Source organism: Cyprinus carpio, chromosome B12 (assembly GCF_018340385.1).
Source record: "Cyprinus carpio isolate SPL01 chromosome B12, ASM1834038v1, whole genome shotgun sequence".
Lineage (NCBI taxonomy): Eukaryota > Metazoa > Chordata > Actinopteri > Cypriniformes > Cyprinidae > Cyprinus > Cyprinus carpio.
Window position 1 is genome coordinate 25093608 of NC_056608.1, and position 26316 is coordinate 25119923.

General features: G+C 37.7%; 1 protein-coding gene across 2 annotated transcripts; it reads right to left on the reverse strand.

Moving 5' to 3' along the window:
- Window positions 1–1349: 1349 nt before the first annotated feature.
- On the reverse strand, window positions 1350–22618 carry LOC109061032 (rho GTPase-activating protein SYDE2). 2 transcript variants are annotated; one of them, XM_019078176.2, is made up of 8 exons: window positions 22424–22618; window positions 12238–13014; window positions 9108–9989; window positions 7748–7977; window positions 7544–7670; window positions 6113–6282; window positions 3934–4216; window positions 1350–2150 (listed from the first exon to the last, which is right to left on the reverse strand). In XM_019078176.2, exons 1-8 carry the CDS (start codon window positions 22506–22508, stop codon window positions 1777–1779), a joined length of 2928 nt encoding a protein of 975 aa, XP_018933721.2. In that variant the 5' UTR covers window positions 22509–22618; the 3' UTR covers window positions 1350–1776. The 2 variants fall into 2 exon arrangements, with proteins under 2 accessions (XP_018933721.2, XP_018933725.2); XM_019078180.2 differs by lacking the exon at window positions 12238–13014 and having other exon boundaries at window positions 22424–22617.
- Between the last annotated feature and the right edge of the window lie 3698 nt (window positions 22619–26316).

Here is a 26316-nt window from a genome sequence, read left to right on the forward strand (position 1 = left end):
AAAAATGATAATTTTTTTGGTTACTTTTGAATTACTTCAAAGGCTGTTTAATGTCACATTGTGACACTTTCAAAACACTGGTCTTCTGACTCATCCAATCGCGTGAGTTTAGGGCGGAGCTATCTGTCTGACTGACCAATGACAGACAGGAGGTGTGTTTAGGAAAAGCTCTCATTGCTTTTCCATTTGAGTTAGAAATGACACGTTTTACCTTTAAATAACATCAATTACCGAAGTTATGTCAGATATTGTCTCTGGCTTCTCAAACTCTAATCAACATTATGTCACAAATGCTGTCAGGCTGTATCAAACCCAGAACGTTCCTATGACGTGACCTCAAGGGAATGTAATAAATACGTTCACCGTTAAATATTACGCAGGAAAAAATAATTCTGCAAAGTACACCTAAGGCTTCATGCAGTCGCTGCCAAAGCGAGTCTGGCGGAGAAATGCACGTAACGGAATGTCCTGCTGGAAAGAGTGATCCGATCTTGGCCCACACGCCGCTGGTCGTCACAAACCAGGCTTCTGGAATAAGAGTCGTACACAGAGCTTTAAATACGAGAAACTTCACACAAACGTAACGCAGACGAACCGCCTGCCGTCATCTTTCAGCACCAGCCACCTCATTAACAGCTAGTGTTTATACTGTGTTATAATGCACGATGTAACATATTATAATAATCCATACGCGTCTCCCCTTCAGAAGAACAATGAAGAACAATCAGAGTTTTTGTGCTTGTTGGTATTATGTTACAGTAGCTGCTATCAAAGGTTAGAAACACTTTGACTGGGCACAAAAACCCAACAACGAAAACATTTATTGCATGACAAAACTAAAATTCTTTGAAAAAAAAAAATTCTAATCTTCTGAAATGTGCCTTGACTTATATGGAAGCCCATTTCTACCACAAAATAAAAACATTAAAAATGTAATCGTTTAATCTCACAATTTGGCCTTTTTTTCTCACAACTTTGAGAACTGCTGTTTTTGTAAGAGAATCTCAGAATTGTGTTTTAAGATTATTGCATTTTTTTGCATTTTTTTGTTTGTCGGTTTCCACAATGAAATAAAGGTAACTGTGACTCACAATTCAGATTTATTTTCTCGCAGATTCTGTGAAAAGAGCCATTCTCAGCATTGCCAGATATAAACTCAGAACTGTGAGATATAAACTTGCAATTTTAAGGTAAAAAACCCTCTATCTCGCAGTTCTACTTTTTGTTTACTATCGTTTCTGCAACTAAAAAAATAACCTAATTCCAACTTTTAATTCCAATTTAATTCCCACAATTCTGACTTTTTTCTCTCTGAATTTTTATCTCTCAATTCTATTTTTTCTGCAATTTTGCAACATTTTATCTCACAATCCCAGACTCTTCTTCTCCGAATTACAGCTTTATATCTCTTACTTTGTATATTTTGAGAAAAAAAGTCACAATTACCTTTATTATTTTTTAATCTACAATCTATCTTTATAATATTTGTAAACAATTTGATGTATTTAGTGTTATGAAACAAAATTTCTGAATTGTAAATTATTCTAAAATGTGACTTATACACAGATGCATCTTGCATGATTTTTTTTTCTTCTTCTCTTAACGATGCAATTTATTTACCGGAAAATACAGTATTTATTTTCAATTTGGCATTTCTGTGGTTGTCTTTTGCTACACATGCAACAGAACGCATGTCTCTCGAGAAGTGTTTTTTTAAAGCTACTATATTTTTTTCTCCACATGGCGTATTAAAATGACGAACAGATTCAGTCTTGTTCAGAGGCAGATGTTGATTTGTTTGGATAACTCTCTCTCCAAGTCTGAAATCAGAGTGTCGAAGTCTTTCAGACTCAGTCGGCACGTGAACGGAGCGTCAAAGTCGAGCGCAAACTCGTCCACGAACAAACCGTCGGGAGACGTCCACACGTCCCTCTTCTTCGGCTCCTGCATGTCGTCGTCGCTCTCGCTGCCCGCCACCTCGTCGTAATCCGCCTCGTCGTTCGACAGGAAGTCCCGCCCACAAACGCTCCAATCGCCGGCGTAGCGGTTACAGGGCGGGCTCTCCAGCCGGCCACGCCCCCTGCGGGAAACCACCACCTGCAAGGAACTCTGGGAAGCCAGAGAGTCATCCGTCACTCGTCCTTTGGGTACTGCGAAGAAAACACACATTAAACACGTTACATGCTTGGACTTAACCAATGAGCGAGGAAAGCATCCACTTAGGGCCCCGATACAATCATAAACACATATGATACCCTCAAAAAAAAAACCAGTCATAAGGGTCAATTTTTCAAAATTCAGATATAAACAAAGTATTGTGTTTCAAGTTGTAATCTTATTTGTCTTGATGTTTAAATAATCACACTCCAATAAATCAACGAATGCAAATACTCAAAAAATAAAAAAAATAATAATAATAATAGACTACATTTTTTATTTGTCTCTTGGCAAACCCTACCATATTCCTTAAGAACACTTGGAATACAGAACAAGTTGCACGGGATCATTTTTATGGCATTTGAATCCTTTTTGTGAAAAGACTGAAGAAGTTTACAATTCATTAAATGGACAAGTGCAAGCATTTTTTTTAAAATAATGTCTTCTTTTGTGAAAAATAATGTAGCCTAATATGGTTTTAGTTATTTACTTAAGTTGTGAGGGGTAAATAACCTAGTTATAGCTATAACCAATGAGAGAGAGAGCAAAATAAAGAGCATATTGTTATTGTGTTGGGGCCCCTGCATGCAGCAGATGTGCACATATTTAGACTGATGTGCCGTGCAAATCTGCCTCAGCTGTTACATGCATGTTGCACATGTGCTGCGTCACGTGAACACGCTTCAGCTACTGCACACGAGTCAAGGGTCGTAACATGATGCTCAAAGTTCAAACATTCAATGTGCAACCGATAATGATGGGATTATATGCATGACGTTTGACTGCATGAGCGGCACTGGAGCGACAATCAAAACCAGATGACATTCAGAGGAAAAACATGCATGGAATAAATTCGTGCATGTCAAGACTTTCATATGTTTTCACTGCACTGCAAAAATTATTACAATTATTAGTGCATTTAACAAGAAAATACTATTTCAGGGTTTTATTTACTTCAAAAATTAACATTTAATTTAATGTGCCGTTTTTGTAAATGTTTGTGAAATTTACTAGCAAAGTAGAAAATTGTTTCTACACCACTTTTTTTCACTCAATGCACGACTATTTTTTCATGTGGAACGGTAAATGATGTTTGCATCGAGAAGCACTGAAGCCTGATGTGAATCATTTCTGTAGTGCATTTTGTAGCAACTTAGATGATTTAGCTGAACTTAAAGATATTAAAAAAGAGATTGCTGAATAATTGAACTTAATGCCACTATATTATCTTTTGTAGAGTTGCTTAATAGCTGACATTTAAGCTGGAATTATAATTGAAATGACTGATTCCTGAAATCAAAGCAATATACAGCAAATCCCTGCCTGATTTTTTTCTATTTCATAAAATGTAACTATATAATCATCCAGCTATAATCTGCTAAATGCAACTGTAAGGCATGAAGATATTATAAATATTAACATAATATTTTTTTCTTGAGTTGCTTATAACACAATGAATATATGCACAATGAATCTTCCATAACGTCTGGACGTCGTGTGTTATAATGAGAGGATTCATAAGCATGCAATTTTCAGCACTTCTGAGCGGTGAGTGGATTACTTAAACTCTTGAGTATAAATTGTTTTTCTATAGCAAACTAGACAAAATAATGCCATGCAGTGGCAAATAGCTTTGGTTTGATATTTGATTACATTAATGTTACATTAAGTTGAGATTTACAATAAATATTTTAACTGCTACTATGTAAAGGGAATACTGCTGTAAATGAGCACATTATTTGTTGGTGAGTAAATGATGTTGTGGGTCAGACTCACCAGGCCAGAGCTGCAGGAGGTAGTGCAGCGCCTCTATGTGTCGCTTAAAGTCCACGGCGCTGGCGATCTCTTCACTGTGTGCAAAACTACGGCCTCCTCGACCGGCCCCGGACCCCGCCAGGGCCCCCGATCCGGGGCCCGTCATCCCGGCCTGCCACGACTCCTGTGTTGGCGTCAGGAGAACCGGCCCGAAACACACGGCCAGATTCTGACACGTCATTCTGTTGCTGTCGCTGTAAGACGCCACCAGACTCAGATGATCCAGCAGGAAGGACAGAGTCGCCTTTAAAAGTGAAACTGATGTTCAGTAAGGCAGGATTTGATTCTAATCACACAGACTTCTATGCATTTGCCAGAATGTGCAGTATTGGGTACTGTATCCCACAATGCAATGCACTTTAATTGGGCTTTCATTTCAAGTGCAACAAATGTACCAGAAATACCAGATGTGATTTTAACTCATTTCATGAAATTGCTATCTGATTTAAAAAGTGAACATTTTATTTCACCTAATTTAATTTATTTTAATTTGGTAATTAACTAAATTTATTAACTTAATTTAACAGATTTTAATTTACTTAACTAAGTACTAAAATAAACTAAATTATTAAATAAACGTAAAAAAAAAACTACATAGACAATGAACTAACAAAAAACTGAAAATTACAAAAACAACAAAATTAAACAGAAAATGTAAAATATAAAAAGAAACCATGCATTTCACTGCTTTTTAATCTACAGTGACGTATGACTTCAGGATGTTTTATCATAGCAAAATTATGCAAGCTCCTAAAAGTGACCCGTATGCATCTAAATGAAGAAGAAGAGATGAGAGAAGAAAGTGTATAAGGTTCTCATTCCCAACCAGTTTGTTTTGGAACATGCTGGAAACCCTCCGGCTGCTGTTCTGCTGCTCACACGGGACAAACAACACCCCCCAACACACACACACACACACACACACACTAGGTGCAGCCTTAGGCACACGGAAAACACACACAACACCCCCCACACACACACACACACACACACACACACACACAGCACCTACACACACACACTCACACACACACACACACACACACACACTAAACACACATACACACTCAACACACAACCAAATACCCAAAAAAACAACTCACACACACACACACACACACACACACACACACACACATACACATGCCAACCCACACACACACAAACACACATTCCACTGAATTACAAAACAAACTGCACGCACACCTCGTGTGCACACACACACACACACTCACACACACACACACACACACACACACACACACACACACACACACACACACACACACACTCACTCAACACACACACACACAGTCACACACACACCACCAACACACACACACACACTCACTCAAACACACACACACACACACTCACACACACACACACACACACACACACACACACTCAAACACACACCACACACACACTCACACCACCCACACACACTCACACTCAAACACACACACACACACACTCACACACACACACACACACACACACACACACACACCACACACACACTCACCCACACTCAAACACACTCACACACACACACACACACACACACACACACACTCAAACACCCTCTTACAGAAAATCACTTCCTGTCTTGCTCTTTTTTTAAAGAGGACGACAGGAAGAAGTGCAGACTCGAGTCTCTCTCTTGCTCTTTTTTTAAAGAGGACGACAGGAAGAAGTGCAGACTCGAGTCTGGTATGCGGTGTATGTGAGAAGATGCAGTGTAATAACAGTTAATTACTGATGACAACAACTCTAAATGTTGGTCACTCTTATTAGATTTGTTTGAATTTACAGTCATTACAAACTTTCAGAAAACTCTAAAATGCAGAAATGCGTTCAAGAAACCTGGAGCTACTTGACAGCTGTGCAGTTTAAGAAAAGCGTAACAGCAGTTTTTTTTTTTTGTTAGAAAACCAAGCAGTTAGAAAACGAATACAGAGTGCAAGTGATAGAGGGTCGAGGTTAATATTTGATTAAAATTATGTTTTCAAAGCAGATGTAATGCACATGAATGTAAGATTTAGTTTTTAAAGTGCATATAACAGAAGACTGGATTGATTGTGACTGATGAAATGCATGCTGCGATGATAAACACAGAGTCTGACAGATGCATTACCCGCTCTGCTTCAGGAAGACACTGCAGCAGCGAGACGGTGTTCTGTGATCGCTGAGCGTCGCTGGTGTTTCTACAGGCCGGTCGAACCATCATCGCCTCCAACACCACTTCATACAGGGTCCTCGTGATGAGAGGAGACGGCAGCTCTCGCAGGTAGTCCTTCAGAATGCCTGACAACAACATTACAAAACTACTGTAGAATTACCTTCAGATACCTCCATATACCAACTCAGAATTCAGACCTTTTCTCACAAAATATCTTAAGTCTTAAGTTGCACGAAGATATTTGTAGCAATAGACAACAATACATTGTATGGGTCAAAATTATAGATTTTTCTTTTATGCCAAAAATCATTAGGATATTAAGTAAAGATCATGTTCCATGAAGATATTTTGTAAATTTCCTACCGTAAATATATCAAAACTTAATTTTTGATTAGTAATATGCATTGCTAAGAACTTCATTTGAACAACTTTAAAGATGATTTTCTCAATATTTAGATTTTTTTTGCTCCCTCAGATTCCAGATTTTCAAATAGTTGTATCTCAGACAAATATTGTCCTCCTAACAAACCACACATCAATGGAGAGATTATTTATTCAGCTCTCAGATGATGAATCTCAATTTTGTGGTCCTGGGTCACATATAAACTCAAAATTGTGAGATATAAACTCAATTCAAGAAAGTCAAAATTCTTTACACCATGGAATAAAAAAAAGGTAATTCTGACTTTTCAAACATACAGATCTGAGTTTATATCTCAGGCTTACTTCCTCGCAATTCTCAGAAAAATTCAGAATTGTGAGATATAAATTTGCAGTTGCAAGGAAAAAAAGTCACGTTTGTTTCCAGCCGTTATTTTAGTGTCAAGTATTACAGTTTTGTTAATATTTTTAATTTTATTTAATTTTTTAGTTTTTTGCTGTGCATTTTTGTCATTTTATTTGCGTATTTTACTTTATTTCTTTTGTTTGTTTTAAAATATGTCTGTATAGTTTGTGTTAAATTTTATTTTAGTTTGAATTATTTTAGTATATCACGTTAACCTAGATGAAAATGAGCAATGTTGCCTTAGAAACTAGTTTATTTCAGTTAACATTTATTTTTTAAGTAACAAACTTTTTTTTTTTAAGTTAACTATAATAACACTTTCCACCACCGAATTAAAAAAAAATAAATCAGACTTTTTTCCTGATGAGTTGCCATCTTACAATCCCAATTTCACTTCTCAGAATTCAGAGTTTATATCTCACAATTCTGACTTTTTCTTATAACTACAAGAAATAAATATCAGAATTGTGAGAGACAAAAGTCAGAACTGTGAGATAAAATGTCAATTTTACTTTTTTTTTTATTCCATAGCAGAAAGAAGCTTCCATAGTAAATGTGTGTACATAAATCAGATTGTGTGTTGTTTGTGGCGGACTGACCGGTAATGACGTTGACGTCAGGATAGAGCTCGTCGTTTAAGGTAACCGCTGCACTGTCCCTCTCAAACGCATCCCGCAATTCCTTCTTCACCGCCGCGGAGCCACAAAGACGATACAATCCCACCACCTACAGAAACACATAGTCTCTCAGTACAGTCATATTTAACGCACATCGGGTCTGAAAGATGTCTGAGCTCGTCTCACCCTCAGTCCTCTCCTCTCGATCTCAGAAACACACTTCTGAATGATCAGAGGCACTCTGAGCGCAGACGCCTCCTTCTCCACCAGGTGGCGCAGCTCCATCCCAAACACATTAGGAGGAGGCAGGTCACTGAGGCGGGAGAACGGGGTCACGAACTGCTCCAGAAGGGTCAACTTCACATACAGCAAACCGCGAGGCTCCAGACGGACACACAGCTGCTGACTGCGAGAAGCTGCGGGAGAGAGAGACAGACAGATGAGATAAAGAGATAAGGGCAAAGCGCAAGATCAAAGCCAATGCAGGGTATGACTGGGTGGAAGGGCTGTTTAATGGTTGAGCAATGGCATAAATGTGTCAATGCTACAGAATTTATTATATAATGGGGTTTTTCCTTGTCAAAGTTCAGAAAAAGTTTGATTTTGTTTATATTTAGTGTTTTGCTTACAAACAGTGATGAAGGCCAAAATATTAAATGTCATGGATGAATATTTACTGAATAATCCTCTCTTTTGTAGAGAGATTTGGAGCCACATTAGAGGGGAAAATATTACTTTATTAATGTATTTTTATACAAAGATTGGTATATTTATACAGAGATTGGTAGGTCTATTAGTAAAATCTGTTGATTTGCATTTTTTTTCAAAGTTTCAATTACTAAAAATAAATTAATAAACATATAATAACATAAAATTCAAAACTCAAGTATTAAAGATATCTTAATATTAATTTAATATCTTAATATCCAAACTGTTCTTTTTTTAAAACAGTTTTTTTGTTCACTTTTATGCCCCCCCCCACCCCACACAACATAGGGTATTTCTCAGTAAATATTGATCCACGTTGTGAACACACTGGCCAATCAGCAGTGTGTACGAATCAGCTCAACAGCGCTCAAATGTTGAAGAGTAATGGACGTTTTTTAAAATTTCAATTCCAATTGCTACCGAAGTTGGTACTTTTGACTTTTGAACGCTACTGAAAAATAAAAAATGTAGGGCAGGACTTCAACTGGCTGTTGCTTGGATGGAAGTAGAGCTGAATGGGGCGGGGTTAATGAGGACTAAATGATTGGATAAGTCTGGGATGTGTCACCAAAGACAAGATTGCGACATCTTTATTAAAAATTAAGAGGTCAAAACATTTCTTTTAAAATGAAACAAATGCATGGATGAATTGCTCACAATAAGATCATTTAGAAAACAGATTACGTGCCAACTTTAAAGGGGGGGGGGGGGGGCTAAACATGAACTCGAGTCACTATAGAATTTAACTGATGTTCTTGCAATCTTAAAACAGCTTAAAAAATGGCTCATCCAATCAGAACTTAAAGGGACTTGATTTGCAAATTAGTTGTTCTCTTACCTTTGAAGAGGTGTGGTATAGCCACAGCACCGATACAGCACACCCGGTTACGTGCGGGAGCAGCAGGTGCGGCAGAACCGCTGTTTCCGCTGGCATTCGTTGGCGTCAAAATGACCAGTTTGAGCAGCCGCGCCCTCTCGAGCTCCAGGTTAAAGGTGTGGTTTAAGGGGAGACACGCCCCTCGACAGGTGAGCAGGGACGTTCGAGCTCGGGTCACCCCGTCCACTTGAATGGCACAGAAGACTTCTTTAGTAGCATCGTTCCGAGAGGATCGTAGCAGCTCATCGACGCCCAGCAGATGCACCGTGAGCAGCCCCGAAAGTCTCTGAGCACAGCGAGGCTGATCCTCCAGTGAGTACAAGCGGAACGACTCTGCGTCTGCCACAGCAAGTGAATCCCGTGGTCCAAGGTGCGGTGGTGGTGTAGGTGACCCTTTCGACCCCTGACCCGAGCCCTGCTTTGGCAAGAGTTCTGGTGAGTCTCCATCACTAAGATATCCTCCCTTACTAGCAGAACGCGTTCGAGAGGATCGACGCCTTGGCCTTGCAGGTGCACTGGAGTCCAGGTGGTACTTGCTGATGACGTTGGATGATTCCTTGCGAGCATTTGGTGGTGAAGCCTCATCGGATGCTCCCGGTGCACTGCTGGCGTTCCCTTGTCCGCTGCGCTGATTACGGGATGAGCGTAGGCTAAGCTTCCGTCTTAGTTCCGGAAGCTTACGCATCTTCATAGAAAGCCGCCGCACTGTTCCTGGAGACTTGATCTTGTCAATCGCACTGCTGCAACTTCCACCCTCTCCTGGGGTTTTCTTTGGCGCCCTGGGGCTGTCAGATTTCACACCACTAGCAGAGCTAATACAGTCCGACTGCAGCACAATCAGATCTGAACCGAAAGAAACACACAATGTAAGAAACAAGGAATTTAACATTTAAGATGGTCCTGAACCTTTAAGAAGCCCTGACAGGCAAGTAGAAGTTGTGCTCTAGTATCTTACGAGTCTTTTCCAAAACCTAGTAAGATGCCTTGCTGTTTACCACATACATAGGCAGCATGATGGACAACAGAAATGAAGCAGAAAAGTTGTCGAGAACAGAGGTTCTCAACTCTGGCCTGCGATCCACTTGCTGGTTCAACCTTGATCAAACTCACCCACCTATAACTTTCTAGCATTCCTGAAGTTCTTGATTAGCTTGTTCGGGTGTGTTTTATTAGGCTTGGAGTTAAACTCTCCAGGAAAATGGATCTCAAGGGCCAGAGTTGAGAACCCCTGGTCTAGAAGGTGAGCCTCCAGGAGGAGGACTGGACATCCCTGTCATAAACTGATTTGGAACACTCGTCATCAGGGGTGGGCAACTCTGGACCTCAAGATCCACTTTCCTGAAGAGCTGAACAAGCTAATCAAGTTTTTCAGGATTACTAGAAAGTTATAGACAGGAAAGGTTTAACAGAGTTAGAGCTAAACTCTACAACAGGAGTGTCCAATTCTGCTCCTGGAGGGCCACTGTCCAGCAGAGTTTAGCTCCAACCTTAATTAAACGCACCTGAACCAGCTAATTAAGGTCTTCAGACTCACTAGATCATGGATGTCAAACTCAGTACCTAGAGGGCCGGAGCCCTGCAGAGTTTTGTTCCAACCCTGCTTCAACACACATACCATGTAGCTTTCAAATGAGCCTTAAAAAGACTTGATTAGTTGGATCAGGTGTGTTTAATTAGGGTTGAATCTAAACTATGCAGGGCTCCGGCCCTCCAGGAATTGAGTTTGACACCCCTGCACCCAGAAACTTCAAACATTTGTAATGGAGCTAAACTCTGCGGGACGCTAGCCTTCCAGAAGCAGGTTTGGACACCCCTGCTCGACGGGACAGTGAGCCTTCGAAAGCCAGAGTTGCCCAGCCCTTTCTACATCAGTGGTTTCCAACCACATTCCAGGAGCCCTTCAACACTGGACATTATGCAGTCTCTTTTTGTCTGAGACACACATTTTAGGTCTTGAAGTCTCTACTAATGAGTTGATGGCCTGAATCAGATGTATTTGATTAAGCAGACATGCAAAATGTGCAGTGTAGGTGGGATTCCAGGAAAGTGGAATTACTTTCTCTGAAAGTACATCAGAGGTGGGCAACTCTGGACCTCAAGATGCACTTTCCTGCAAAGTTTAACCAGCTAATCAAGTTCTTCGGGTACTAGGAACCTACAGACAGGTGAGTTCCATCAGGGCTGGAACTAAACTCTGCAGATCAGTGGGTTTTCGAGAGCCAGAGTCGCCCTGCCCTTCTCAACATCAGTAGTTCTCAACCACATTCCAGGAGAACCCATAACACTACGTCTCCTTTGGCTCACAAACCCACTTCAATTTGTAGTCTCTAATGAGCTGATGACCTGAATCAGGTGTGTTTGATTGAGGACAGTTTTGATTGGGGGTGGGGGGGTTGGCTCCAGGAAAATGGTTGTGAACCACTGCTCTACATCAGAGGTGGGCAACTCTAGACCTCAAGGTCCACTTTCCTGCAAAGTTCAACAAGCCAATTAAGGTCTTCAGGTATGAGAAACCTACAGACAGGTGAGTTCCATCAGGGCTGGAACTAAACTCTGCAGAACAGTGTGATTATGAGAGCCAGAGCTGCCCAGCCCTTCTCTACATCAGTTGTTCCCAAAAATTTTCCTGGAGAACCCACAAAATCTAAAATAAAAAGAAAAAAAAATAAAAAAAAAAAAAACTCCATTACTGCCTCAACAAAAACTGCCCAAAAAAAATTTTCCCAAAAACCAATTGCCTTCTCCATGACTGCTGCAATAAAATGTGGCCAAAAATAGGTTTCTTAGAAGGCAGCATAATTATAATTATGCCACCTACCTTTTGGAACAGCCTTCACCTCTTTAAAATGCTATCTAGGTAGGCAGCTCACTAGGTTTTATGAAAATAACTTCTAATTACATGTAATGTGGTTGATTCCCATCCTATTTTTGTCAATCATAGCACAACATTTCAACTTACTATAAATATTGTTTCAAAACAGACCTGCTCATTTTAACCTCATTTTTAAGACCAGCTGTGAGAAGTACAAGTAAGCTGGCAATGCATCTTAGCTTGTGACAAACTCTTGCATAATGGAAAGCCTGACCATACCTGAACTATCTGCCCTGATGATGTCGGCCTCAGTTTGAATCTCTCTCATTTGATGTACGCCGGTGGGACTCAACCCCGCTGATCGTTTCTGATCTCTTTTCTCCTTTGCCGGTTCCTCAGTTTCTCTCCTTCTCCACGGATCTCCATATTTTTCCTGAGCTGCTCCTGTGGTGGCCCTCGAGTCGTCCTCTTCAGGAATGGGGTTGTACCAAATGTTTCCATCTCCACCTGGGCCCTGGCGCAACTCTGTGATTCTGGTTGGGAGGACTTCATCTGATGACTGGGGCTTTCCTGTGGACAGTACCCAGGCCCGACTACTCCTGTCCAGGTGCTGGAGGTAGGCGCCTTGCCCAGAGATCTTCGCTGAGCTAGAAGAGACACACACATCCACAAAAGCTGTAGATGCTGGGGTCAACTCCGGCAAACCGGCGTCAACGGAATCGTATGGTGTCCTGGAATATCCAAACTCCAATTCCAGATCATTCCTTTTCGAACCATCCTCACTCAGAGTCCTTTGGCTACAGGCCTGTTTTGGGACCTCAGCCTTTCCTGAGCACAAATCCCAGTCCTGTGGCCCATAGACCAGGCTCGTACATAGATCTGTGTTGGCTGGGTCTTTGCTTGTAGAAGGAAGTTTGGCCCAGTTCTGTTTTTTGGAGACGGTGATCTGGGAGCGTCTGGTACACTCCTCCACAGCGGAGCTCTCCGTCTCAGCATGGCCTGAGGTGGATGCAGTTGATGAAGAACTTTGGAAAAGGTCCACCTTCCCTGTCACTTCTGAGGCAGAGGAGAGAAACCAGCAATCGTTACCATAGCAGGAGTTTTTGGCCTTATTTGGTGTTGAAACATTTGTCTGGATTGGAGTGACTAACTTGAAAAATGGATCCCTGGAGACTTGCAAAACTCGGAAATATCAAATACCACAAGTAAAAGTGAAACTGGGGGCTATTAACCTTTACAGGGTTTGATTCCTCCCTAAAACAACATTTCTGAGATGAGTTTACAGTGACGTATGTGGACAAAGAGCAGCGAAGAGAGAGGACAACTGGAAAGAAAAACAGACATCAGGAGGAGGGCTGCAGATATTTACCATCTCCTTCTCCCTCCCCTCTTGCACATGTGGAAGTTTTTCTAAACTCCCTCCTCCCCTGTTTCCCCCTCTCTGTCTTTTCGTCTGTTCTTTCCCCTCTTGAAATCATGAGCGTGGCTTGTGACACACAGTTAGCCAAATATCTTATCCAATTCCAGAAGCCATGAATAACTCCCGTGTGCCCTCCAGATCGGCTCTGCACATTATCTCTGCTGCCTTGCATGACTCTGGAAGTGCTGAATAAAAACATCTCTGTCAATTGCTCTTTAGTTAGCACAGCACACGAGTATGTCAAAACCGTTGCTAGTTTACAAGGCCAAGACAACACTCCACAACCAAATGCCTAAACCGCAAATGCTGCTTAAACACTGCACAACGCTCTGATGGGAAGTTTGACAGATAGGAATGCGCAAGTCTAATTTGAGGGCGCAGAGAGAGCCGGATCAGTTTGAAATCAATTGGGAATACAGCAAATTGGATTTCCGAACCCGCCCATCTAAAATTTTCACTGGTCATTTGATGCCTACATCAGAGTGTTTCAGGAAAAGTTCAAATTCAGCATTTAGACCAAATGCAACTTTCACAGACATTTCGATGTCTCCTGAAACCCTGCATTCTAAGTGTTCTCTAACAAGTGGCTTTCCTGTAACTCAAGCATTAGAACATGGCGCTACTAAACCAAAATCAAGGGTTCGTTTTCCACGGAATGCATGAACTGATACAATGTAAATGTGTACCTTCAATGCAATGCAATTGCATAAATGTAAATGCATAAATGTAAATATGACAAATAGTGCAAACTCTGTTTTCAATAAATATCCTGGTTCGCTCTGAAATATATCACATTACAGAAGCCAAATTGACTTCAAGATGAAAACAGAAAAACACAACACAGACCCCTTTATGCTTCCCTGAGCAGGAAGTGTTACAGTACGTTAAGTGGGCCAGCAGATGACTTCCTGTTTTGCCTAAGCAGCCAAGAAAAAGAGAAGGAGAGAAACAGAAAACAAAATTCAGAGATAAACTAAAGGAAGATGCAGAAAAGCCTTTGGCGGACACCTTTATCCATACATTCATTGCCTGAGAATCGAACCTACGCTATTGGTGTTGCTGGCTTTACAGCCTGAGGACACCATATAGAGAATCGAATCTATGCTATTGGTGTTGCTGGCTTTACAGCCTGAGGACACCATATATTCAAAGATTAGGATGAGAGGAATAATCAAAAAGTAAAAAATGAAGACAAAAAGATAACAGTGGCACACATGGAAGTCCGAAAAGCCAAAACAGGGAGCAATTTCAGTGACAAACACACAGCTGTCGGGTCGCTGAGAGGTTTTCAATGAGCGGTCTGTGTAAAGGGCTTTCCTTCACAGCTGGACAGACACACACACACTTAACCCTATTCACTATTCATTACAACACCCCAGAATACACACGCTCACACAAAGCACGCTCTCATGGGCGGCACGCTGGACTCACCCTTCACCTCTGACGCTCATTCACCAGTCTGTGTGTTTATGAAGTCTTTTCAGGGCTTAAACTGCACATTGATAAACTGGTATGGCTCTATTTAGTTGCGAAATATCCACATGCACTGGAAAACCTTTACACAGAGCTTCAGTTTAGTCATGTACGGACAGTAGATCGACTAAGACGATTAATCAGATGAGAGATTTAGCCATTTTTACACAATCAGCATCGCCAATAACATGTCTGCTTAGAGAACTAACAGAAGTGAGTTACATACACCGCTGTTCAAACATTTAAGATGAGTAAGATTTTTTATGTTTTTAAAAAAAGTTTCTTTTGCTCATCAAGGCTACATTTATTGTTTAAAAATACCGAAAAAAACTGTAATATTGTGAAATATTATTACAATTCAAAATAACGGTTTTCTATTTTAATATACTTTAAAATATAATTTATTTTAGTGATCAAAGCTGAATTTTCAGCACTTGATCCTTCAGAAATCATTCTAATATGCTTATTTATTATATGTGTTGAAAATACGATGAAAAGAGTTTTGCTGCTTCTTATTTTTTTTGGAATCTGTGATACTTTTTTCAGGATTTTTTGATGAATAAAAAGTTAAAAAGAACACCATTTATTCTAAATAGAAATCTATTGTAACAAATAGGGTCAGTACATTTTGTATCTTTTACAAATGTTTAATGTTAAATTGATAAAAAGTGATAGTGAAGACTTACATTGTTAGAAAAGATTTCTTCTTTAAAAATCTTACTGATCAACTTTTGAAACTGAACAGTGTCAGAAATGACAAATTTCAGCAGTCGAACGCAGATGTGTATTGAAAAACGAATCCATGAAAGATTGCGGAAAGATAAAATGTGATGAAAACTTTGGCTTCTTAAACCAAACTGACAAGGCTGCGTGCATGTTTGTTTGCTCCTGAGTTTATTTACCATGTTTGACAGTGTGAAATAATTAGTGGCAATGTTTGCTGAGAATATTCACGGCGTAACGGTTAAAGAGCTTTTCCCAGAACGCTGATCCCTCCCCCCTTCAGCCGCCCACATCTCTGCAGCATAATTTGAGACATCCTGTCGCTGTACTGCTCTCATCTGCCCCGAAAACACATGCCAAACTATTAATAATCACATCAGGAAAGACTAAAAACAAGGAAGATGATCTTATGTTTCTAAAACAGAGGCATTATTTCAACTAATAGAGCAGCAACAATAAAGACAAAACAAATATGCATGATCTTTAAAACTACGGAGTGGTTTTGGCCTCGTCTTAAAGAAGTGTAAGAGTGAAAACAGGCCCAATCCAGAGGGAAACACAATTTGGAAAAGCCTTGTTCTCTCCAGATCCCTCATGAATACGTTTCCTCTGAGAGATCGAAGCATCAGATCGTTAGATTGAGAGGAAACTGGCTTCTAAACATCTGCGCTCAATGTTCTCTGTAATTCTGAATAAAATCTCTTTTTGATGGTGAGCAGTGCACAAACGATAAAGATTGCATGCTACAGTAACTAAAACAAACTTAAATGATGTAGATATTTAGTGCAGATGTGCAAAAACTCTGATTGTTTATTGTTTAGAGCATGCTCTAAACATCGTGCATTATTACTCATTTGTTTCTCTAGATAACTTAAAAGACATAAAAGCATGATTTGTGTCATCTGAGGGCCTCGAAGTGAACTTGAACGATCCGTACTGTTCTAGGATGAGCTTCTTATCTCAACGATTTATCAGCACAGAAAAACAATGGACATCTTATTGAAGCGCCGTCCATTTATCAAGCTCTGATGCTGGAAATACTGTTTTCCACACATTTTTTGATTCTGCACCGAATGTTTTCTTTCTGCGCAGGAGCAACATCAGATGGAACATTTTCTGCAATGTTTTTCAGTTTGGAATCAGGTCTCATCTCTGTTTAGAGCAGGATTATAGAATTAAACATCGGCCCAGAACAGCATTATCAGTTTATTAGCATGCTGACAGCTGCATTTCTTCCTGCATATTTTCACAGAGGGCCTCAAACCGCACTCTACTTCTGTTTGGACGCAGGCCCATAAAATCTGCTTTCCCATACGACCCAAAAAAAAAAAAAAAAGTGTTCTTGTAACATACTGTAAATGTAAACACGCTGTAAACAAAATAGTTCAAATAACTACAAGAAAAAATAAACGGATAAATAACTAACTATAAAAATATCAAAAACATATTTTTTGAAAATTAGCCTGTTTATTTATTTTGATTTAAAAATATATATACAGTATATTTTTGATGCATAGTCAATATTTTGAAATCAATAAATTTTATAACACTATTAATGTAAATATGCTGTAAACAACTTAGTTAAAATAAATACAAGAAAATAAATGACTAAATAACTAACTGGATATATAAATACATTAATTAATTAACTAATTATTTAAAAAAAATTAATTAGGTAATATTAATATATTTTAGTTTTAAAAATAAATACATATTTTTTAATTTATATATAACATTTTTAAATACATTTTATAAAAACATTGTAAATACTCTGTGAAGAACGTTAAAATAAACAAATATATATATATACATATATATATATATATATGAGTGTGTGTGTGTGTGTGTCTGTGTGCACGATATATATTATACTGCGACTGTACTTTATTGCAAGGACAGACAGTTTTAATGCTGTTCTCTGATCAAGCTGTGAAGTGCCGCTTCCAGGAAGAGCCTCAGGAAAAGGAAGTCGTTAAAAAAGGATTAAAAATGTAAATATTTTTTGGGAGAAAAACAGACAGCAACCCTGAAGGAAGCCTGTTGAAGTTACACAGGAGATGCTGACAAAACGGATCTAATTAAAGCCGAATGAAATGGTTTATGTTCAAACACTGTCTAGATCTCCAACACAGCACTTCCAGTGACCAGATCCGAGTTTAATCATCCATTAGTGCTGTTTACTATCAAGCATCACTATTACTGTTGCTCATAGCAGTTAGTGGCTTGTATTGAACCAGTTAACAAATAAAAATCAAGTTATCCATAAATATCAGAAGCAATTGTAAGTAAATGAATTACTGAGGTACACTGAGGTCTTCTGGGCTGGAGTCTGCACTTAAACTCTCTGTATAAACAGTCCAGATCCTGAAGCATTAGACGGCCACTCGAGAGAAAAATTATGAAGCAAAAAGACATATGTTTACATTCTAATGTGGAGCAGCGAGAACATGCTGTACTTTCCCGTTGAAGGTTCCTCGTGATGTCAAAGTGAGCAGAAATGAGAAAGAGGCGATAAACAGCCTCAGATAAGGACTCGCTGGTTTCTCTCGCAAAGCACCATATGTTATTGTTAGCTCAAATTAATTACAGTCATGTATACTGTACATGTGCAACACTTCACAATTAGTTAATGTTAGTTCATGCATTCAGTAACATTAACAACGAGCAATACATGTAACAGTATTTTTAAACCAATGTTAACGTTAATGAATAAAAATGCAGCTGTGCATGTTCGTTCATTAAAATTGCTTTCAGTTACTGAAAGAAAACAATATATAAATATTTGATGAAAAAAAAATAATTAGAAATGTTGCCATGACAACTAACTGAAATATGCTGAAATGCTAAACTTTCAAAAAACTAAAACAAAAATAAATAAATAAATTACTCAAATTAAAATATAACACTTTACAATAAGGTCTAAATCAATGTTAGTTAATGCATGAAATTTAACAGAATTAACTAACAATAAGCAGTACAGTATTTATTAATAATTAATGAACAAAAACACAACTTTTCATGTTAGTCCATTAAAATTGTTTTCAGTAATTGAAATAAAATACAATATAAATATTAGATGAAAATAAGAAATGAAAATTAGATGAAAATTAGAAATGTTGCCTTGATGTCAATCGTTTTCAGTAACTGAAAATAGACATATTAGATGAAAAACCTAAAAATACTTAAATGAAAAAACCAAACGTTCGAAAACTTTAAATAAAACGTAAATATTTGAATTAATCATTTGACTCATTGCACTTATAATTTGCAAAAAAAAAAAAAAAAATGCATGCATGCAATTTCAGCTGTAATTAGTATCTGTAAATACATCTATAATTACACTGTTGACTCTACTTCTCTCTCTTAACCTAAGCATACTACCAAACATGTCCCTAACATCACCATCCCACCACAGCACCAGTAAAAGTGTCCCGCAATACACCATCAACACAAAAACTACATTGTGTACCTAACAATTAAGTACATAGTGGTTAAAGTAAAGTCCAACAAGAATACTAGTGCACGAGTCATATGAGCTACTGGAAGAAAGAAATAAAGCAATATGTTTTAGTTTGGAGCATGAGATCGTTTAAATAAATATTCCTTCAATAAATGAACATGCATTTGTTTCAGTCGCTGCAGGCAGACACTCGATGAGTCAAAGAACAAGGAAAACAGATCGAGAAGGAGTTTTCTGTTTTGGACTCTCATGTGGCTCACAGATGCACAGTGAAAAAAAGAGCTCTATTGACCCTCACACACACACACACACACACACACACACACACACACACACACACACACGCGCGGCTCCGCTGGGAAGCAGTGATAGGGCTCTCAGCCGCCGTGAAGCTGCAGCTGGGATCATTATTCCCAAGCGTAGAGTTCACATTCCTTCTTTCTCTCCCGGACTCTGATTCTCACATACTTTCAGCTTCGGTTTTTGCCCTCATTCCTAATGGATCTGAGATGGGCAAAATATGCAGCATTACTTTTTCTGGGCATTCTAATGCAGCATCAAATATGGACAAAACAATCCCAGAATGCACTGCAAAAATTCATGCAACTTGCAGTCAAAAGTTAAAGAATATTTCAGATTTTTTTATTTAAAAAAAAAGTATCTTCTGCTCACCAAGGCTGCATTTATTTGATAAAAAGTGTGTAAAAATTGTGAAATATTATTGAAAATTAAACAGCTGTTTTCTGTGTGAATCTCTGTTAAACTGTAATTTATTTCTGTGATGTGCAGCTGTATTTTCAGCATCATTACTCCAGTCTTCAGTGTCACATGATCTTCAGAAATCATTCTAATATGATGATTTGCTGCTCAAGAAGCATTTCCGATTATTATCAATGTTGAAAACAATTTTGCTGCGCAATATTTCTGTAGAAACCTTGATAAACTATCATTCAGAAGCTTTGGGTAAAAAAAAAATTAATTAAAAATTATTACTTTTATTCATCGAGGATGCATTAAATTAATCAAAAGTGACAGTAAAGAAATGTATAATGTTATAAAAGATTCTATTTCAAATAAATGCTGTTTTTTACCTTTCAAATGCATCACATTTTAAAATATATATTTATTTTAAAATAGAAAAAAATATATTTCAATTAAAATATTATTTTACAATATTATAGTTTTTTACTAAAAAAAAAAAAAAAAGTGCAGTAGTGTATTTGCGCAATTTACTTTAGTTAGTGTATCATATCATGGTGTTTGTGCCAATTCAGAGCATTTCAAATACTCACTTTTGAGGGTTTATTTCAGTTAGGATGCTGCCTTACAAGGGAGCTGTCTGTGTAGACAGTAATGCAGGACACTACATAAACACACTCTTGTTCTCAGCTTCTTATCAATATTTCTCGTTCTCATTCCTCACATAGTGCCACAATGACTGCATGATGACACACACACACACACACACACACACACACACACACACTAAAGCTCTAACACAAGCCAGCCAGCAAACTACTTTCCCTATTTTAGACATAAACCGGCAGGGAAAGAGAAAGAGAGACAGAAACAGGAAGACAAAACCATTAAAAGCTGTCAAACTTCATCTCTGCTTTTTATGTGTCTCGAGTCCTTACAGGTATAATGCATCCAAAAATTCAATATTCTATAATCTTTTTACAAACACTTTGACCTTTTCTCTTCAGAGAAACACTAACATACTGATGCTGTTTTTTTCCAAAGTACACATGACTATAAATTCTCCAAAAATGACAAAACTTTACTATAAATTCCCATTAGTTGACGTTAATACATTGTAACAAAGAATCTTTAACATTTAACATTATTCATGTGTAAATAAAACCAGACTGAACCAACACACAGTCACTTCGAGTCTGAATGTAATGTTTGTTAGAGTCTACAAATTAATACACAAGAGATTCCCTCTAAACGCTCGGGGTTATTCATGAGGGTATAGAAATCAGGTTCATGTGAAAGTCTAGCACACTGTGTGGTTGTAAAAGGACTATATAATCACGTATTAACCCTATAAAGCCTGCTATATCATATTTCACATAAATGTGTCCCTGCAGCACAGAAGCAGTCATAAGTAGCACAGCTATATTTGTAGCAATAGACAACAATACATTGTATACATTTCTCTTTTATGACAAAAATCATTAGGATATTAAGTAAAGATCATGTTCCATGAAGATTTTGTACATTTCCTATCTATAACTTAATTTTTGATTAGTAATATGCATTGCTAAGAACTTCATTTGAACAACTTTAAAGATGATTTTCTCAATATTTAGATTTTTTTGCACATTTTTACTCCGTTTGAGTCTCTGAATAAAATCTAATTTATTTTTCCCCTCCATATACAAAATATGATCAAAAAAAAACATCAAAAAAAAAACATATAAACCAAATAAAGTACTCGTCTAAAGACTCAATAAATGGTTTAATTTCAAAAAAGGATATTACTGTATCTGTAAGGCTTTACAGGGTTAAGTGCATATCTCAGTGATGCTGTGCGTGGAACACAGAATGGATGACGCAGAGCTGCTCTCCTCTCTAATGAACACATTATGTAACCCACTCACAATGGTTTTCTCAAGATCCAGCAGCGTCTGTCACTCGCTGTCAGCCGTTCCGTCAAAATAAGCTCATCACATGAGAAAGAAGCATTAAACCTGCCTTCTACTAAAGCACAGAGCTCTCTCTGTGAGATACACAACATGAGCACTTCTCCAAAATACACTAATCTATTACACTAGCGGTCAGAAGCTTGGACACACTGACTCATGATTTCAAAAAACTTTCATAAAGGCAAAAAAAAAAGAGTTTAAAGACAAATATAAATTGTCTACAAAAACAATTTTGCCCTAAAAATAGCATCTTTGGAAAACTAAAATATTATTTTTATTTTTTAGAATTGGAGCACATAGTGAAGTATTATGATGAAGACTAAAATATAGCTTACATGGATGCATGATGAATGTCCAGAGCTGGAACTGTATTATTTAATTTATGTATTATCATTCATTGTACTATTTATGTAACATAAATCTATTATGGATATATCAGTTTTTAAGTTTTTACGACTTTATAATTATTCTAACATGTGGAAAAACACGTCCAACTTCTGACTGGTAGATATAAGTAAAAAGTAGCTTATATAATAACAGCCTAAAAATATAGAAAGCATAAATTATTAGTGCAGTATTTTTTTTTTCAAACTAAAAATTATTTAAAACTAAATTTAAGAAACAGATCTACAGCTCTAAACTTTTTTTCAGCATTTTAGAATAATATATGTGCGTTATTTAGCATCTTCTGCCAAACTTCATCTATACTGTAATAAAAGCTCTATGTGGAGGTCTCACCGGTGAGTTTGGGGTCCGTCTTGCGGCGGAAGCGCTCTTTTGCTCGGAGTCTGGAGAAGGTTCGTTTAAGCAGCGGCTCGGCCATCACTGAAGCGCCTCGGAGCCGCTCATTCGCCTCGCGATCTCCGCCGAAACTCACGGAAAAGCGCGGAGACCGAGCTCAAGTACGGAGTCATGATGCAGCCAAACACAGGAAACACATTCCACACATTCCACTGCGGAGACGCGCGCCGCGAGGCATCATGGGAAGTGTAGTTCACAGTCTACTCTCAGTATATACGGACTAGACATAATAAATATGTAAATAAGAATTTATTATGTCTATGTATACGGACAGGCTGACAGACGATGACTGCAAAAATAAAAATACTGCAATTTGACTTCCATTTCTAGAACATATGGAGACCCATTGCCGTCACTGAATAAAAAATAAATAAAAAGGGTAGGCTGGTTGCGACTTTTTTTCTCGCAGTTGTGAGATGTAAACTTGCAATTGTGAATAATGAAGTCATAGCGAACATGTCGGTCTTTTTATCCTTAGAACGAGACTTTATTAGCCTACAAACTCGCAATAGCAAGAGAAAAAGTCAGAATTGCACATTTATATTCCACAATTCTGACTTTATAGCCTAACTCGCAATGGTGAGTTTATATTTCACAATTCTGAGAAAAAAAAGTCCGAATTGCGAGTTTTTATGATACAAATCTGAGATGTAAACTCGCAATTGCAAAAAAGATAAAAAGAAAGTGTAATTACCTTTTTTTTTTTTTTTTTCATGGCGGAAACGCGCTTCCATACGATCAGGAATAGGGCTAATATCCAAACGTTTTTCTCATTTATAAATAATAATTTAACTACTAAAACTAAAGACGTTATGTATACACAAATTAACAAAAAAAGAAAAAAAGAAAAACAGACGTTAGCCTAATTTAAGAAATTAAGCAACATAGTGAGGTCACGTGACACGTCAAGTCCCAGCTAACATGTACCGTTCTCACAATTTTCACTAACGTTTTTTAAAGGTTATATAAATATTGGGACAATATGTTATTAAAATGTTATTAAAAAATAAATGTTCAAATAACGTTATCCTTTGGGTGAAAATTAAGTTAGTAGAGGACTGTAAGAAACGTTTTTGTAGGCTAATCTTTAAATAAATGATCAAAGTTGATTTTAGAAACATTTCGAAACAATGTTCCCACAACGTTTTTATAACCTAAATTTGTTACCTGGGCTGATAGATAATCTGTTCCTCATGTTACATGTTACAGCAGCGCCATCTGCAGGTGCGAATGTAAAACAAAGTCTGTTCATACAAACATGTATTAAACTGTAACAAACAAACCTTATATGGTTATTTTGCAATTTTTAATAGTTTTTCTATTTTAAAATGTAAATCAAATAAAACAATAAATAATGTTTAAACTGACAAATTAAGGACTCATAATCTTTGTCTTCATAATCTTTCAGCAAAATGTGATTTTGTAACTTTTCCTTTTCAGAAGAGATCAGATTTAGAATTCGATTCACCAAAACCAAACAGATATCGAGGTGTGTTAGTAAACAAACATTCAGTTAAGACTCCATTCTGGCATAAAAACATACTTTATGGATCCTGATGGATAATCTTGCTGAATATAGTTTTTCACTGAGAAATACGTCATATTTCAGAAGTAAACAAACTAGAATAAAATGCATGCACAAATATGTCATTAAAAATGATTTGATTTTATTATCAAGGTCACATTCTAATGAAGGATGTTGCTCTTTTAGCTTCATGACACTTTGAACATCCAGTCTCAAATTATTCCAGTTTTCCATTTAAAACACACATTTTGACACACAGGGCCTCTTCATATCAAACAACTAAATGTAAAAAAATTAAAATAAAATTCTCTGAGGAAATGACGGTCCGTTTATTTGGCCTCCGTTTGTTCAAGTGTAAATCGAGCATGAAACACATCGGTGACAGTAAATAAATAAGAACCAGACAGGACTGAAAAGATGAAACAAATCCAGAATTAAGACGTTTTTAACTAAAATACATAGAGTTCATAATCCATAATAACACTTCCTCCAGTGAAAAAGTGCATCTGCTGTCATCTCTCACATCAAAATCCAGACACATATTTGTTTAGAGCTGTTTTAAAACAACTGCTTGATCTGTGCAGATTTCTCTCCTGATTCACACCAGAACACTTTTTTCACTGCAGGAAGTGTTATTATGGATTATGAACTCTATGTATTTGAGTTAAAAGCCGTCTTAATGCTGGATGTGTTTCAATCTTTTGTCTTCTCCAGATGTTCACTGATGGACTGGAGTGCTGTGGATTACTTGTGGATTATTGTGATGTTTTTATCAGCTGTTTGGACTCTCATTCTGACGGCACCCATTCACTGCAGAGCATCCAAGCGGTTGAAATATTCCTTTAACGTTGCAAATCAGCATTAGAAGGAGGTTGCATGCGATCTACAGAAGTCTGAGTTGTAAATGTTTGTGATTAGCAGCTGATATTGAGGGATTGAGTATCTGCATTATCTGAGTATTTCTGTTCTGCTTTTTTTGCTAAAAAGCTATAATAGCATGTATAAAAGTGTTTCTAGATCTAGATTACATTGTAGGTAACGAATGCAAAGCATGCGGCAGATTCACAAACATCTAGTTAAGACATAAGTGCATCTTTACAATAATCTGATTCCCAAAACACACAGGAATCATTCTTTCCCTGTTTCCCAACCCTTGCACGTTTGTTTATGACATATTAAGTCTAACAATGGTTTAAGCTACCAATATCAGGTCAGTTCCACACATTAGATTGTGTTTGCTACTGAAAACACTGCCTTGAACCTGCTAAAACACAAACGGCAGTCTGACCTTCTTCAGTGGGCTTGTGCTGATAAAACCCTCATTCAACCAACAAAACTACAAAAGCACCATTTCAAGATACAGAAAAGAATCTTCACCTCTGCGTTCCTGACAGACCTGCTTTCATCCGCTAGGAAAATAAAATCAGAGCATCTAGCTGCGAAAATGCATTAAAAACAGCAATATGAAATATGAAACATGCAGACAGACACTCGATGTAAAGAGGTAAACGTGTGACTTGGGTTTAATCTCTGTCGCAATCCGGATCTCTTTCAGTTTGTCTGTGTGCGTCTGATTCTTCAGCAAACGCTCTGGATATCCCTGTTATCAGAGATTCATATCAGTGTATTTACACGGACCAACATTGTGTCTGAAGCAAAAATAATATTGTCTGTTTATATACATGTATGTTATATAGAGAGATTGATAAATATTTGACCTTTGCTTCTATAGAGTATGTACAGCGGAGAGTGAACAGCATTTACACATGCTAATACTTACAGCAGAGTATTATTAATAACATATTCATATTAATCAGACGTATAGCAATCAACGGCCTCTGTTCCGTCAGTACAGGTTCCCAAAGGCACGGAAAACCTGGGAATATCAGGGAATTTTAACCCTTGAATGCATGGTGTGTTCACTAGAGGAGATATTTTAATCATTTAGGGTGGGATAGATGATAACCTTTAACCTTAACTCCTAAATTAAATTATATGTCAATGTGTTTTCATTTATGATGCACAATGCATCTACGAAATCTGCTATTATGTTTTATTGCAGTGGTCAGATGTGTAAAATACTCTCTTATAATACATAATTTAAAAATATAAGATCATATCTGTGGACGTGGAATGACGATGTTGTTTAGAAACACTCATGTATTTTTTTTTCATCAATATATTGATTCACTAGTTAATGCATTAAAGAGTTAAAATGTGATTTGCAGGTCTGGGAAAATTCATTGAAATTATTCCTAAAATCTTAACACGTAAAATGTGTGAGTTTTGCTATCTCACATTGAGG